The 18,036-nt window shown below is 49.1% G+C and overlaps 1 protein-coding gene across 1 annotated transcript in view; it reads left to right on the forward strand.

The window, feature by feature from the left end:
- The first annotated feature begins 2,369 nt into the window (after window positions 1-2,369).
- Window positions 2,370-18,036, forward strand: part of LOC133349346 (very-long-chain enoyl-CoA reductase-like) — a 45,858-nt gene continuing 30,191 nt past the window's right edge. The window contains exons 1-3 of the mRNA XM_061562700.1: window positions 2,370-2,946; window positions 5,460-5,594; window positions 7,409-7,460. Of these exons, the coding sequence (XP_061418684.1) occupies window positions 5,481-5,594; window positions 7,409-7,460 (166 nt within the window). The 5' untranslated portion in view covers window positions 2,370-2,946; window positions 5,460-5,480. The remainder of the gene's footprint in view (window positions 2,947-5,459; window positions 5,595-7,408; window positions 7,461-18,036) is intronic.

An 18,036-nucleotide genomic window follows, 5' to 3' on the forward strand; every position in this document is an offset into this window, starting at 1 on the left:
TGTGCATAAGCTTTCACAACAACAACGAACAAACAAACAAGAGAAAACAACCCATCAGCATTTTCCCGAAGAATACGCATTGTGATCTCATCTTGTGGCCACCATCAAAATGAATTGGAGCAAATGTGTGACCGACTGACAGCGGCTGTCTCGAGCAAAGTGATGGATCATGGAAGATGTGACGTGGATGGAACAAAGCCCATCCACTGCCCCCCCCCCACCCACCTCTACCCGTTCCTCTCGCCATCCCTGGGGGTATTACGGAGGTCCAGAAATGTAAATAACACACGAGCGCGCACGAATCGCAACAAATCGCCGGGCGCACTTCCTACAAACATTCCTTGAAATACAAGTGACCACAGGGGCCAGGGCCCCGACAAGGACAGCTGAGTGCCCTGCGTTCCCGTTCATTCCACCGTGTGCATTCCGTGGCTTCGTTTATACATATTGACAATGTGTGCGTGCGTGCGTGTGAGCGGGTGACTGCGTGGGGAGCGGTGGTGTAGCGGTTAGCGCGCTGCGCTACGAACCCGGCCACCCGAGTTCGATTCCCGCTCACGGCAACCAACACGAGTGGCGATTATTTGAACCGGTCCTGGGCCCTCCTTCTAGGTCGGCTCAGCCTAAAATGAGTAGCTGGTGCGGTGTGTGAACGTCAGCACTTGGGAAGACAGAGGCGGCCGGGCGTGGTGCTGGCCACCCACCCCATCATGTGCCGTGCCAGCCTTCATTGGTGTTCGCGAACAGCACTTGCCCCAACGGTCTGTTAAACACTATACGGGGGATCTTTGTCTTTGGATTTGACCGTGCGTGTTTGTTTTGCGTGGTATTTGTGGTCATGCGCGTGTACATTGAGTGTGGCCGATAGCGAATTCTCCCGGTATGTCACCTAATCTCTGTCAGGTCTCAGAAGTATAACGCATTGTTCGTACTGGACAATGTTTGAATTTTGGGATATATTTGTAGGCTGCCCGTGACTAACGTGGTGGGGACATTCTGAGTAATTTAGCCGTGAGCAAAAATATCTAATTCTAAATTTGAAGCTTTCGTGACTGCAAGGATTCATATTCTTAGGTTTTTTCGGTAAAGTCACGTAGGTAAAAAATTTAAATTAATTAAAGTATAATAAACAAAATTAAAAATCACGACGTTTCGGAAGCAACACAAGCCTCCGTCTTCAGGTGGAACCGTCACAGCCACGACAGCTGTACCTGAAGACGGAGGCTTGTGTTGCTTCCGAAACGTCGTGATTTTTTATTTTGTTTTATTTTACTTTTATTAATCAAATTTTTTTACCTACGTGACTTTACCGAAAAAACCTAAGAATACAAAAATATCTAAGTGTATATATATATACACACTTATAGTTAGCGACTTTTTGATGCCATTAGTTGGCTCGTGTTCATATCAGAGTTTATAACGTTTTATATACTGTTGTGAAATGTACAACTATTATACACGTGGCATGTTACTGCGCGCATTCGTGAAGTTCTAAATTTGTTCACGTTGAGCGATTTCTTTTAAATCCGCTGTTTGTGACAAATGTTGCGAGATTGCGCGCAACAATGCACGTCACTGGCGGCGATCAAAGCAGTGGCGGAGGCGATGGTGCTCGTGGTCATGGATGGTCCTCAGTCCTGGGACTCCCCTAGGTCGACTCAGCCTCGGATTAGCACCTGGCTACGATGTATAAATATCAGCGCTAGGGAGACAAAGGCGGCCGGGTGTGATGCTGGCCACCCAAACCACTCGCGTACCTGGTCAGCCTTCATAGGTGCTACTCGCTTGGTGGCAATGACAATGGTATGTTCCTGATGGTGGTGCCAATGGTGGCAGTGACGGTGGCCGCGTTGCCGGTGTCATAGGCGCAGGGTGACAACACCAGGGTAGCGAGCGATGGAACAATATTTGAGAGAGCAGACACAGGGATTTGTTTGTTTAATAAATAAATCGACGTCCACGTGCCACACGCACCATGCGATGCCTTCTGCCCTCCCTTGCCCATGAGCCAACGTGCAACTCTGCAACTCTACACGAGAACCACCCGCGTTTAGACCTCGCTGCCAAGCCAGTGTCTGATTTCCAGGCAAGAATTTTGCTTCGTTGGGCATTTAAAAAAAAAGTGTTCTAACCTCTCATCAACCATGTCCCCACTTACCTCCCCACCTCACCATTGCCGTGAGCAGCCCCCCCTCTTTACCCCCAACTCCTTCCCGGCCCCCTGGCCCCATCCACCTCTTACCCCTCCCCCCTCTACCCACCCACTCCCCCGTCCTGCCCCCACCCCACCCCCACCCCTGATATTTTTATGTACGCGGTTATTTATTTATTTACTTATTTAAAACTGCCCAAACAGCTGTGCCAAGCAGGCGCGAATTGAGTCAGCTGTACCAAGTGGGATGGATGGAGACAGGAGGCTGCGCATCCCCCCGTATCTTCTGCTCGCACTTTTCGACGGCGTGCCGAGAGCCGGCGGGGAGCGGCGGGGAACGGGATGACAAACTGAGAGCGCGCGCAGGGAAGACGCAGAGGCCGTCAAGAGCCGCCACCGCCACCGCCGACGACACCGCCACGAGAAATATTCGACGCGGCGCAATTTCTCGCCGTTCAAATTTTCGCGGATAAATTAACGCGCGCGTCATTTTTTTTTTTTTTGGCCGCTCTCGCTCGGCCCGCCCGCTCGCGACCTGGGCCGGTGTGACAATTATTCTGTTTTTTCTCGACGGTCGGCAAGGCGTAGGGCTGCTGGGGGAGGAGGGGGGGGGGAACTTTTAACGGGACAAAAAACCCTCGGTAAAAAAACGTCCGTATCTCAACAAGGCACTTCTCCGTTGGACATCCGCGAATTTTTTTTTGACTCCGGCAAGGTGGCCCAGAAAGCGCGAGGCGGATCGCAGCGGAGGCTGTGGCAGGCGTCGTTCGGAAGACGCCACACGTGTCCCCTAGGTGAGGTGTCTTCTTCTCTCGCTCTCTCCTACCTCGCTCTCTCTCCTATCATGCGTAGCATGTCCTCTGCGCGTGTCGCTTCTGAGGTTCTGTGGGCACCAGGGCTCTCAGGAGCTGTACCTGAGCGCGTTCGATGCTTCTGCCTCTCCCTCAATGTCTCGCTGCCTGCCTGCACGTCCGTTTGCGCGCCTCTCCGTGAGTTTGCTCTTCCCGTCCGGCTCAGCCAATGCTGTTTCGCAACTTGGTGCAATCGGCAGAACCGTCAAGAGTGCCTGCCCGTGACTAGATTGACGCGCTTCGCTCGTCTCGTCCCTTTCCGCACGAACACAGTTCTGGGGGTTTTGATGGCAAAGAGCGTCGTAGTTCTTGTGTTCTTGATTTTTTAAATCTCTTTTAATTCCCCCCCCCCGCCCTGCCCGCCCCCCCCCCCCCCACCTTTCCCTGCTGGTTTTGCCCGGCGAGTGCCAGGAGCGCAAAGTTTCATTCTCGCGTGAGCCACGCGCCGGTTCTTGTTGCCACGCTCGCTTCGTGTTCGCGACGATCGTCACGTGGACGCGATGTGAGCGCTGGAGAACATTGGGCCGATGTTGAGCGAGCGCCGCTTTGATTTACTGAATAGGCACCAAAAACACATCGTGACCCTGGTCAACGTCCGAGCCAGCGTGAAGAACGGCGCGTTGCAACGCAGCCGCAGTTTTAGCGCAATTACAACGAAGAATAAATCATCATTGTTGCGTAGAAGTTCGTGCACCACGCGGCAGATTCCCCCAATGCCACCCCCCACCCCCTGAGTTTGATTCCTGGCCTTGGTTGACGGAGTGATATCTGAACCGCTCCCTCTGGTCACCCAACCCCCTTCACCAACCCTGCACTGACCATGTGGTCAGGCACCAAACACGATCGACACAGCATGGGGGACGCCTTCATCCAGCAGTGGATTGACAAAAATGGTGTAATAATTGGTTTTTTTACCCTTTTATCTGGCAACAAAACTGACACCTTTTTTACAAGCAATCATGTTTGCATAGACCACAATAGCTGCAGTCATAATGCAAACAAAAATAATGTTATGTTTTTCTCCTTGTAAAAAACGTGTCAGTTTTGTTGCCAGATAAAAGGGTAAAAAACAATTATCATATTTTTTACTGGCAAATGAGGTTCCATTATATTATGGTGTATATTATTTTTTATTTAAATTTAACATCCGCATTTTCTTTTTCACAGAGCCAGCAACATTATCAGTTATTTGCCTGTGCACGGGCCATCAAAATGGGCAATATTTTTTTTCATGACTAATTAAAAAATATATATTTTATATGAAAGACTGAAAAGCCAGTGTGACCGTTTGTCATGGGTAACGGTACTGAAATCTAGCGAAAAAAAATAGACTTTTCAAGAAAGAAAAACACACAAATGATCGGTTTTAACCCGCACAAAAACACACCCCGTGCCAAATTAGCGAGAGCACAGTAAGCTCATCATCTAATCTCACGGTAGCGGATAACGTTGCAGCCCTGCCTGGACTTGCTCAGGCCGCTGTTGGCAGAGGAGCCTCCACTTGACAGAGCTCGAGACTGCCACTCGAGGGGGCACTTTGGCCAACTCTTCCACACTGCCCAAACAACTGGCATCTAAACTATAAACTTTTATTTTATTTGACCAGGAACACAAATGATAGCCCAAATGAAGTGGCTTACCATGCAAAAGTGTATACCAGCCAAATACTCTAAACGCATGTTTCTAAAAACCAGAGCAACCGGGAAAAAAATCTACGCGACCACAGGGAGAGAGAGACACGCCAACTCTAAATATACAACATGCATCAGAGTCGGGATCGGGATCGAACCCACGACCTCCTGTATACCAGGCAAAGTAGTTAACATCTCACCACCGCAATAGGTAGCTATACCCACACTTTTAATCTTTTTTACCCGCACCACTACACGTGATCTGCCCATCGACGAACCGCGTGATGCGTTAATGGGGTACCACCGGAGTCAGTTGATCGGAAGAAGGGTGGAACAGGATTCTTGACAAACTTGCATCAAATGTTTCGGCTTCCGCGCCGGGAGATCGCGTCGCGAGTCCGGTTTACCATCACACCGCTGCAGCGGCCGGCGGCAGCGGCGGCGGCGGCGGCAGCGTAGCTCCGATCACATGGAAAGACTAAAAATGCGCGCGCGCTGCCAGCATTGTGAGAACAAGTTGTGTGGCCCCTACGATTAATGTGCGTCACGCCCGTTGTATTTGTGTCCGCTGTCCCAAAGGACACGGCGAAACAGTCACCGCACGGTCCACTGGCGAGCAAAACCCCAAATTTAAATTCGAAACGGCTCCTGCTGTTGTGTCTATCGGCCGCCCGACGGGACGGTCCACGGGCATCGCTTCGCGCCGAGTGCAACGCAGCGGAGTCGCTCGCTCGCGACGCCGCGCTGCCTGGCGCGCTCGCGACACGTCGGCCCCGCTAATCCATGGCCGCCAATAACTTAAAAATGTTTGCTGCCGTTTCCAAGTTCCTGGTGACAGCCCACCAGATGATGGACAAGACGAAGAAGGCAAGCCGGGGAAAGAAGGTCAGCAGGGCCACCTTCTTCGAGGTTGAGATCAAGGATGGCCTCAGCAAGGATCAGCTCTGTTTCATGGACAAGGTACTTGTCAGATTTTTTTTTGGGTCTTTAGGAGGTGCGGGCACAACTCTCGTTGTGTGTTTTTTTTGCTTTGGTGCGATGTTGTTGTTGTTGTTTTTTGTGCGCGAAAGTTTATGACATGCTGCGTCGTCGCGCTCTCTCCGTTCGGTCGCTTAGAAATGTTGGCAGAAGTCTGCCAATTAGGCCGTGTTGTGTTTGGCAGTGTCACTTTTTTGAAAATGCAAGCAAAAAATTGGGTTCGGAGTGATTTTGCTACTTTTGTTGTGTCGCAGAAATGTTTAGAGGGATAAAATAAAATAAAAATAACTTACAAACAAAACTTTAAGTGTGCGTTTCTAGTCTCACGGTCACCTACATTCTCCAATAAGCAAAATACGGCCCAAACAGTATGAAGTTTGCTGAAGAAAGTAAAACTCGGTACTAAAGTTTAAATGCAATAGTGCAGTCGCATCCACATCCTAGTGGCGCCTTGGCTTCGGCATTGCATGATGAAGCCTCCCGATAATGCAATTTCCATGTTCTTCCGTTTGATTAATGAGCTTAATAACTGTCCCTCCGACCAGCAGAGGCCGTCTAATGCAAACCGAGGGTCGATTGCCAACATGGTCAGGTCACGTTCAAAAATAACTTTCAATTTGCAAGGCCAATGAGAGCCAACTTTATTGGATTTTTTTCAAAATCTCCTGCTTATATAAACGTTTTTTTCTTCTCTTTAATTGTCATCGTGGGCTGCTGCAAATTATAATTGAATCGCACCTTCTCATCACGGGCCCTGTCAATCAAAGTGCCCAGCCCGGGACGTTTTGGCAGATTTTGTGAATGGGCCATCCGCCAGAGTCCATGAATCAATTGAGTGGTGAGTGCCTCCTGGTTGCTGTTCGCACACATCACGGCTCAAAAGGCCAAGTGGCCAGCAACGAACAGCACCGTCGAAGTTGTAGAAGATAAGTGGTCGATACTTTTGTTGCTTTAGGAGCAAGGTTCGAAGACATTTGGGGGGGGGAGTGGGGGGAGACAGACGACGATGATGTAAGCGATTCCAAAGTCGATGCCAGTGTAAGGGAAGGCACGGGAAGAGAAAAGTTCTTGACCTGCGGTGTTGTGGTTTAATGCAGTGCGGATGAGTTGACCCATTCAGTCTGTTCGACTGAGTTCTCAAAATGTACATCATCTGGTCGAGCACCAATTGAGACGAGGCTCAAAAGAAAGCTGTCTCTGGTGTGGACCAATCAGTTTCAAGGACAATGCATATATTATCAGTGTGGTTTTTGTTTGCATTTCAACTGCAAGTATTGTGGTTAATGCAGACATGAATCCTAGTAAAAAAAGGTTTCAGTTTTGTTGCCAGAAAAAAAGGGGAAAACCCCTATTATTATGGGTGGAAGAATCGATGAGTTAAGATCAGGGGGACGGTAACCGTGTGGTAGTAGCGATAGAAGAGCGACATGGAGGTGCCTGTCTGAAGCGACCTGGCCACAAATGATAGCTCAAAGAAGTGGCTTATCACGTGGAAATGTATACGCAACCACGGGGAGAGAGAGAGAGAGAGAAACATGCAAACTCCAAATAGACAGGCGTCGGAGTCGAACCCACGACCTCCTGCATCCCAAGCGAAGTAGTTAAGATCTCGCCACCGTGGCACCCACGCGGACCATCACGGCACATGGGGACGCCTGAATTCAGCAGTGAAATAACAAAGCGCTGCAAATTCATTTAAAAAAAATCCATCTATACATATATGGTGTTTCATCAATGAATTCATTCCTTTACAATCCGGCTCGTGTGCTATATCCCTTCTGTGTTGCGACGTGCAGGTTGAGCCGACGGTCACCGTCGCTGAGCTCAAGGCCATGTTCCAGAAATCCTGTGAGTTGACATCGTCGCGTGCACGTGCGGTGTGGTGCGACGCGGTGTGACGCGGTGTGACGCGCGGTGCGGTGTGACGCGGTGTGACGTGCGGTGTGACGTGGTGTGACGCGCGCTGCGACGCGGTGTGACGTGCGGTGTGGTGTGACTGCGGTGTGACGTGCAGTGTGACGCGGTGTGACGTGGTGTGACGCACGGTGTGGTGTGACGCGGTGTGACGTGCGGTGTGACGCGGTGTGACGTGGTGTGACGCACGGTGTGGTGTGACGCGGTGTGACGTGCGGTGTGACGCGGTGTGACGTGGTGTGATGCGCGGTGTGGTGCGACGCGGTGTGACGCACAGCCCCCAACGCGTTTCGAGTGAAGAGCGATAAATCCGGCGTGTGAGGCGGCCGGTCGTCTACGGTTGGGTGTAGAGTAGAGGCTTGGCGTGCCAAGGTTGGCACGGGCCCTGGCGCTAGCAATTAAATAGATGGGGGGGGGGGGGGGCTCTGTCCAATTGCCCCCCCCCCTCCCCACCACGAAGCTGGGTACTGGGAAGTGTTTAATGTTCAGTGAAGCTTCAGGCCGAGTATCACAACGCCTCGTGAAGTGTAACCCAGTGTCTGGGCCCCCTCCGTGTCTGCCTGCGGGCTCCAGTGCGATCGCACCGCCTGCACACTCGATAGCCACGCCACTGGTTTGGGTTGACTTGTACGTACGTGCGTATGGATATGTCCGTTGAATTTTTTTCGCTCCGTACGTAACCAACCGTGCTTATCAGAGATGCGATTTGGGGCAGGAAGTGGTTGACAGCTGCCTTTATTCGCAAAATGCTTCTCCCAGCCACTGCTGCTCAACTTGGGAGATGTAGGCCCAGTGTTTACATTCCAGAATGCATCGGGTTTTTTTCCCCCTGCACTAAAATTGTGCCTGCCTCTATAACGGTTGCCCCGATAGAATTGACGTCACGTGCTATGGCATTCAAGATATTTATTCGGTGACCTGTTGACCTCAAAGCCATATCCCTATTCCTTTCACTGTGACGGGGCTACGTTGTGGGCAGCAGAGGGCAGGGCAGTAACATCTGCTGTTGTGCTGTACTTCTACGCGTCCACGTCTACGCACACCCACCACCACCAACCCCTATTGACCGGCGTGGTGAAACATGGTCGATTAATTCTCACAAACTACGAGACCCTCATCCCCCAGTGGACATAAAAAAATGACTGCACGTGCACTTCTGGGGAAGTATGGTCAAACAACCCCCATGGCTGACATGGCGTGGGGAGGTCTTCATCCAGCAGCGGATTGACAAATAATAGCAGGGACCGGTCTCTCCAGGGAACCGATCGCTGATGACTCCGGAAAGGAATTGAACCCACAAACCTTCGTTGTGTCAGGAAATGTTTTAACCGTAGAATTGCCACCAACCCCAAAGCGAGATCCTTGTTCAGACTTGGCGAGGCTTCCTTTGCCGGAGGGCAAATCACCTTGAATACACGCGATGCCATCAGATCTCTGAGGTTAAGCAGAGTTGAGCCTGGATGGTAATTGAATGGGGGAGATTCCCCGGGAATGCCAGCTGTATGCTGGCTTGGCTTGCGTGATGCATAGAGAACACATTGTCCTGCGGGGGGAGCTGGTAAGAACGTTGGGTTGCTCGGTCAATGGTCAGGGTCAACGGCGGCGTGGTGTATTCCGCAAATATGGCCGACTGTGAGGGCGGGCACAAGCCGGCGTGAGTAGGTTAAACGTTGAGTTTTATAAGGGCACCACGGGGTGACCAGCCCCTCCCCACCCAGCCCCACCCCTCCCACCCCCCACCCAGCTCCACCCTCCCCACCCAGCACCTCCCCACCCTCCCCACCCAGCCCCTCCCCACCCTCCCCACCCAGCCCCTCCCCTCTCCACCCAACCCCACCCCTCCCATTTTTGGATGCACGACGGACAGACGGACACAATAATCCCCTGTGGGCTGGTGGAACCAGGTATCTACCAGTATAAAATATATATATAAACGTCAGAGCCAAAGTCAACAAATAAGGTTAGATGCGATGTGCCAGACAAAGCACTTTAGCCTTTGATCAAATAATCATGAATGTGCCCGATCAGATCTGAGAAGGTAAGCAGAGCCAAGCCTGGTTAGGATGGGAGACCGCCTGTCAACACAAGGTGTTGTAGACGAGGCCTGCGAGGTGAAACAGTGCCACGGCAATGGGATTCTTGAATCTAGCCGTGTGGAACGTTGAATGTCACATTCTCGAATGCACGTGGATTTTTTTCCGGATTCTAGAGATACGTTCCAAACGGCCAAACATTCACGTGTGGAATTGGCCAAACGTTCCGATGCAGGAGGACTTTCGTGCCAATAAAAAGTGTTGAGGCTCAGTAAGGCGTTTTACTGGTTGAAGAAAGGGCACTTTTAAAGACTCGTAGGTAGTTTTTTTTGGTGGGGTCGTGTAGGTAAAAATTTTAGTGATAACCCTCCACCACCCGACAGAGCCAATCAAATCAAGTTGTCACGTGATGGGGGGAAATATGCCAATGGGTTTGGTTTTCAGCAAAGATCAGTTAACGTTCAAAAGCAAGCAAAATGTTGACAATTGACGGTGGAGGGTTATAGTAAAAAATTGTTTTACATTATACCCAACATAAACTATTTACATATCGTAATATTGATCATGGCATTATTAATATTGGTATCGTAAAAGTAGCCTTAACCCCCAGGTTCTGTTTATTGCCTGGCTTTCCATACAACCGGTGGCACATTTGGTGGGCATCCACGGATAAAATTCGCCACTTTACAAACGTAAATTTTCATTTTATTTTCGAGGCAAAGAGCCGCAGCGGTAGTTTCGTTTTTTCTTTTTTCTCCGTCCCGCTGCGCCATCACTTTACGTCGCTGATGCCCCAAGTACCTTCACCAATTCAGACGTCCGTCGATCGGCGGCACATGCGGTGGGGGGAGAGGGGGTAGACGGGGGCCCTCTGGGTCGGCCGTCTTGCATCACCGGGGCACGAGGCTGCAGGAAACGATAAGTTTAGCCGCCGTCTCTCGTAAGGCCTCGGTGCAACAAGAAAAAAAAAAAGCAATCCCCATAACCCATACAACGACGTGAAAATAAAAATACGCTCAAAAAGCGATCGCTGCCGCTGTATAATTTTTCACGCTACGGTATCGGATTTCACGACGACACCGCGGTTGTTAGGTCATCCTGTAACGTTGTACTCCTTGTATATGACACTTTTTTTTTTTTACTTTGCTTTAATAAGTGATTTACTTGAGTTTGCCGTACGACAAAAATGACAACGCAATGTGATCGCCATGCCGTCAGTCACCCCGGATAACATTTTGTAAAGCGCCATTTAATTGTAAATAGCTTTTTTACAATGCAACTTTCAAACGTGTTCGTTGTTTCTTCAACATTTATTTTGCCGGCAAATAAAACACGGATCAAGATTTAAGCGAGCCACGATAATTATCACGATACGACACTGTTTGGAAAAAAAACGAACGATACGATTACCGTACGGCTTGTATGATGTTACCCATTTTAGTGCATTACGTCAACTCTAAATAGACCTCGAAACAAAAATATAAATGTCAAAAATCTGGAGCGCGCGGTTCTGGGATTACGGGCCTTGGGATTGCGAGTTAAGAGCGGACAATTTTGGATGACTGCACCGCAACAGCTTGCTATATGTGAATGGCTGATCTCAAAGTTAAAGGCGCAGTCCTGCAATTGCTCACTCGGACCACTGCTGGCAAAAGGGCCTCCATTGCTGGCCAGGCGACTTAGAAGAGGTGTGAGGGTCACCCAGACTTTACCCCGACCACACACGATCTACTTGATCGAGTGGCGTAGCCATTCATTAATTCAGCCGTGTGGACAGAGGCGGCCGATGTTAAGAAACCTGCGCTAATTGTTGCTACTGCCGCCGCCGCTAGATCGGATCGGAGCGGTGACTTCTGGGATTGCAAGTCCACATTGCTCTAGCAAAATCTCCAAATTTGGAACGACGACAAAATAAAAATAAACATTTTGAAGCACGCGGTTACGGTAAACTAGAACTATTTAAAATTTTAATTTTACCTGGTAAGGCTCATTGAAATATACAGCTCTTTTTCAGAAGCGACCTGGCCATCACACATGATAGCTCAACGAAGTGGCTCATCACGTGGACATTTAGAGCAGTAAAATACTCTAAAGTCTAAACGAACGTCGATTCTAAATGTGGAGGGTCAAACGGGAGGACCCGGAGAAAAATCCACGCGACCACGGGGAGAGAGACACGCAACTTCCAAACATATAGCAGGCGTCAGGGTGGACATCAAACCCACGACCTGCTGTATACCAGGCGAGATAGTTGCATCCCCTACCACCGTGGCACTGGGACCGTGGATCAGAGTGAACTGTTACTTGCGGTTGGCCGCTCTGCGTGCGGCTATTTGCGAGCAGCTGTTTAACCGGGAGAGAGAGAGAGAGGGGAGGGAAAAAAACCCGCAAAACTGCAGCTCTCAGCTAAATCCTCTGGTGACACGGAAGATGCGAGCGAGGCGGCTGGCGACCTTCAGTGAGGTCTTTGCCGAATGTTGCTGTCAGGTCTGTAGAGAGAGGGAGAGGAGAAAACAGAGTTGTCCGGTTACTGGAAGACAGCGCCCATGTTTATGGAAATAGCTCAACGTCAACAATGACAATGTTTTACAGCAGCCTGTCGATGAATGCACTGCTGGATGAAGGCCTCTTACCCCACGCTTGCCTCCTCCGTGGGATGTTGTTTGTCCACGGGTTTCATCGCCGAAAGATCAACTTCAAGGACAGTGCATATATTATCAGAGTTGTGTTTTTTGTTTGCATTATGGCTGCAGGTATTGTGGTCTATGCAAACATGGCTCCTTGTAAAAAAAAGGTGTCAGTTTTGTTGCCAGATAGAAGGGTAAAAAAAAAAACAATTATCATATTTTTTACTGTCAAATGAGGTTCCAATGGTATAAGCCACGTCGTTGAGATATCATTTGTGGCCAGGTGGCTTCTGAAAAAAAATAGCTCTATGGCTCAGTGGTAAAGGAAGAAAAAAAGTGAAATAGTAAAAATACAGAAGTGTTGATTTGAAGCTTTCGTGACTGCAGGCATCCATACTCTACGTGACTTTACCGAAAGGACCAATGAGTATCACAGAAATGTGTTTTGTTAGTAAATCCGGAGTGACTGAAACTAGCATTAGCTACTTGACCTGTGAACGGTGGCCCAGGCAGGATCCGGGGGCGATGGATAGCGAACTCGATGACCCGAATTAAATTCCCGCTCACGGCCACAACACCGGTGACGATTATCTGAACTGGTCCTGGGCCTCCCCTAGGTCGACTCAGTCTCAAATCAGTACGTACGTGGTTTTATTAAGGCGATACATGTACAGGGGATCTTTGTCTGTCTGTGCCCCAAATTCAAGAGGTAGCGTAGCGGTTAGCACGCTGAACTATGAACCCGGTGACCCGAGTTCGATTCCTGCCAATTATAGTGGTGAATATTTGAACCGGTCCGGTGCCCTCCCGCCTAGGTCGACTCGGCCTCAAATGCGTACGTGCTTGGTGCGATGTGTGAAACATCACCACTTTTAGGGAGACAAAGGCGGCCGGGCGTGGTACTGTGACCCCCCCCAACCCCCTCGTGTGTCGTGCCGGCCTTCAAAGGTGCTGCCACCCGCTGCTAACAGCACTTGCCCCGACAGTCTGTTAGAGGCTATGAGGGGGATCTTTGTCTTTGGGCCGCGTGAACTCCGGCCAGTAACGCGATCCCTCGGTGTACAGTGTGCACATGTGTGCGAGTGTGAATATAAATTTAGCAAAGAGTGGCACCTATAATTCTAGATGAGAGTGCGTGTCGCGCCGGCCTTAATAGGTGCTCGCCAACAGCAGAACTTACCCCACCCACCCCCCCCCCCCCAAAAACTTTCTGAGGCTAAATGTGGCACAATTTGAGTTTAACGTATCACAGTCTAAAAATAGGCAAAACCGTTCATTGGTTTAAAATCTAATCTGTAAATATTTGGGGGGTGGGAGGGTGGGTGGGGGACCCATCACGGCAGGCTAGAAACCACAGGTTTCAAAGGCTCTCGGCCTTTGTGTGTCATGGAAAGCCGTCAGCAGTTCCAGAATGACTACATTGTAACAATAACATATATATATTGTTCCTGGGTAGTAAGTGTTATTTCCTAATTGCTTATGCGTCAAAAGTATAGAAAGTGGCTATTATTCCCCACAAACTTTGCTTTTGTGACCAGGACAGTGACATTTTGAAATTTACCTATTTCCACTGAGCATATGTGTCATTCCTTCACATAAAGTCCTGGTCACAAAAGCAAAGTTTGTGGGGAATAAAAGCCACTTTCTATACTTTAGAGGCATAAGCAATTGGAAAATAACACTTACTACCGAGGAACAAAAATCGTGTTACATAGCGCTACAATGTGGCCCTCTCGTCAAAATGTCACCATCGAAAAGCCTCTCAGTCGGTCACATTTGCTCAAATCTATTGTGACGGTCACTTGAGGCAAGAAGGCCACGACAAAATGCACTTCTTCGGTAACTGCTGATGGTTTTTGTTCGCACAATGCGCAGAAGCCGATTGCTTTTTGCACATCTTTGCGCGCTGCCTGGACAATTTTCATGATCATCATCCACGATCTATCGCACTGCGAGACGAAGGCCACCCCAAGCCGCCGCCATCTCTCGCGGCCTGTGATATAACAATTATAGATTTACGTTTGCGCAGTTCTTATTTGCTTCGTTTGAAGTTAACAGCACTCGTAGATCAAGTCGGTACACGGTAATTGAGTTGGCACGCATTGCTCTATTTCTCTTCAAGGAATCATTGCGGCGTTTAATGAATCAGTGCACATCCACTAAGTGTGTGTGTGTGCGGATAAAAATGTTTTTACTGAAGCCATCATATCCGGAATATTCCTTCTGGGCGATGTCTCCATTGAGCAAAAAAAAATCTGCCAATATTGAAATGTTCACATCAGTGGCTGCCTCTCCGTCGGATGGAACAAAACAACAAACAGAGCAATGGTTGTGGAACAAGGCAGCCTTGCAGCAGTCGTGGGGGCAACTCCAATATATAATTTGCACTCGTGTCGTGTTTTTTCTTTGTTTGTTGTTGTTACGTTTTGACCCAGTGCCCCTACTGGAACTCTGTTAAAAAAGAGCTTAATGAATTAATATTCTAATTCTTCTGAACTCGGCTGACTCAGTGACGCGAGCATTTGTGTGCCAGTTCGCTCGTGCAGCTGAAATTATATTTTTTAAAATCGACTTTAAAAAAATCAAATCATGACCGTGTTCTCAGACATCTTGGACGCAGTTGGCACTCTGCTGGAGTCGCGGCCACTCAGTGACGGGTAGTGAGATGCGGATGACGGACAAACCGTTTGGAGGTGGAGTACACAGGCCAATCGAATAAAAATACTTTCATTTTATACGTCACTCATGCTACCAGCATCCCATAACGCTGTACGTTAATTATATATGAGGACCAAATGCCATTATACAGCCACGACCAAAGAAAATAAAAAACCCCACTGCTACCAAGCTAAATTAAATTACCAAACAAATGAAGGACTCGCACCAAACAGCAATGCCAACTCAACCACACGTGACCCAAGCCAGCTTCCCAATCATCCTTTTGAATGTAGCCCGACTCCTAACCAGCTGATTAGTCCAGCACTAGCTACCCCAACAGCCGCTATTACTCGCACTTTCCCGAACCAACGAGCTAACCAGCCTCTTAACCCTCCCCCTAACAAAATATCTGACAGCAACTAGCATCAGCCATAACCAGCCACTAGTACCAGCCTCCACACTGACAATGACCAATCTAACTAGCGCTAAGCAGCACTAGTACCAGCCTCCACACTGACCATGACCCATCTAACTAGAGATAACCACCACTAGTACCAGCCTCCACACTGACCATGACCCATCTAACTAGAGATAACCACCACTAGCACTAGCCTCCACACTGACCATGACCCATCTAACTAGAGATAACCACCACTAGCACTAGCCTCCACACTGACCTTGACCCATCTAACTAGAGATAACCAGCACTAGTACCACCTGCACACTGACCATGACCCATCTAACTAGAGATAACCACAACTAGTACCAACCTCCACACTGACCATGACCCATCTAACTAGAGATAACCAGCCACTAGTACTAGCCTCCACACTGACCATGACCCATCTAACTAGAGATAACCACCACTAGTACCACCTCCACACTAACCATGACCCATCTAACTAGAGATAACCACCACTAGTACCAACCTCCACACTGACCATGACCCATCTAACTAGAGATAACCACCACTAGTACCAGCCTCCACAATGACCATGACCCATCTAACTAGAGATAACCACCACTAGTACCAGCCTCCACACTGACCATGACCCATCTAACTAGAGATAACCACCACTAGCACTAGCCTCCACACTGACCATGACCCATCTAACTAGAGATAACCACCACTAGTACCAGCCTCCACACTGACCATGACCCATCTAACTAGAGATAGCCAGCACTAGTACCAGCCTCCACACTGACCATGACCCATCTAACTAGTGCTAACTAACCACTAGTACCACCCTCCACACTGACCATGACCCATCTAACTAGAGATAACCAGCACTAGTACCAGCCTCCACACTGACCATGACCCATCTAACTAGAGATAACCACCACTAGTACCAGCCTCCACACTGACCATGACCCATCTAACTAGAGCTAGCTACCACTAGTACCAGCCTCCACACTGACCATGACTCATCTAACTAGAGTTAACCAGCACTAGTACCAGCCTCCACACTGACCATAACTCATCTAACTAGAGATAACCAGCACTAGTACCAGCCTCCACAATGACCATGACCCATCTAACTAGAGATAACCACCACTAGTACCAGCCTCCACACTGACCATGACCCATCTAACTAGAGATAGCCACCACTAGTACCAGCCTCCACACTGACCATGACTCATCTAACTAGAGATAACCAGCACTAGTACCACCTCCACACTGACCATGACCCATCTAACTAGAGATAACCACCACTAGTACCAGCCTCCACACTGACCATGACCCATCTAACTAGAGATAGCCAGCACTAGTACCAGCCTCCACACTGACCATGACCCATCTAACTAGAGATAACCACCACTAGTACCAGCCTCCACACTGACCATGACCCATCTAACTAGAGATAACCAGCATTAGTACCAGCCTCCACACTGACCATAACCCATCTAACTAGAGCTGCCACCACTAGTACCAGCCTCCACACTGACCGGGACCCATCTAACTAGAGATAGCCAGCACTAGTACCAGTCTCCACACTGACCATGACCCATCTAACTAGAGATAACCACCACTAGTACCAGCCTCCACACTGACCATGACCCATCTAACTAGAGATAACCAGCACTAGTACCACCTCCACACTGACCATGACCCATCTAACTAGAGATAACCACCACTAGTACCAGCCTCCACACTGACCATAACCCATCTAACTAGAGATATCCAGCCACTAGTACCAGCCTCCACACTGACCATAACCCATCTAACTAGAGATAGCCAGCACTAGTACCAGCCTCCACACTGACCATGACCCATCTAACTAGAGCTAACCACCACTAGTACTAGCCTCCACACTGACCATAACCCATCTAACTAGAGATAACCAGCCACTAGTACTAGCCTCCACACTGACCATGACCCATCTAACTAGAGATATCCAGCCACTAGTACCAGCCTCCACACTGACCATAACCCATCTAACTAGAGATAACCAGCCACTAGTACCATCCTCCATACTGACCATGACCCATCTAACTAGAGATATCCAGCCACTAGTACCAGCCTCCACACTGACCATAACCCATCTAACTAGAGATAACCACCACTAGTACCAGCCTCCACACTGACCATAACCCATCTAACTAGAGATAACCAGCCACTAGTACCAGCCTCCACACTGACCATAACTCATCTAACTAGAGATAACCAGCACTAGTACCAGCCTCCACACTGACCATAACTCATCTAACTAGAGATAACCAGCACTAGTACCAGCCTCCACAATGACCATAACTCATCTAACTAGAGATAACCACCACTAGTACCAGCCTCCACACTGACCATAACTCATCTAACTAGAGATAACCAGCACTGGTACCAGCCTCCACAATGACCATAACTCATCTAACTAGAGATAACCACCACTAGTACCAGCCTCCACACTGACCATAACCCATCTAACTAGAGATAACCAGCACTAGTACCAGCCTCCACACTGACCATGACCCATCTAACTAGAGATAACCACCACTAGTACAAGCCTCCACACTGACCATGACCCATCTAACTAGAGATAACCACTACTAGTACCAGCCTCCACACTGACCATGACCCATCTAACTAGAGATAACCACCACTAGTACCAACCTCCACACTGACCATGACCCATCTAACTAGTGATAACCACCACTAGTACCAGCCTCCACACTGACCATGACCCATCTAACTAGAGA

The sequence above is a fragment of the Lethenteron reissneri genome, chromosome 4 (assembly GCF_015708825.2).
Source record: "Lethenteron reissneri isolate LAM-NWPU_2019-01 chromosome 4, ASM1570882v1, whole genome shotgun sequence".
Taxonomy (NCBI): Eukaryota; Metazoa; Chordata; class Hyperoartia; order Petromyzontiformes; family Petromyzontidae; genus Lethenteron; species Lethenteron reissneri.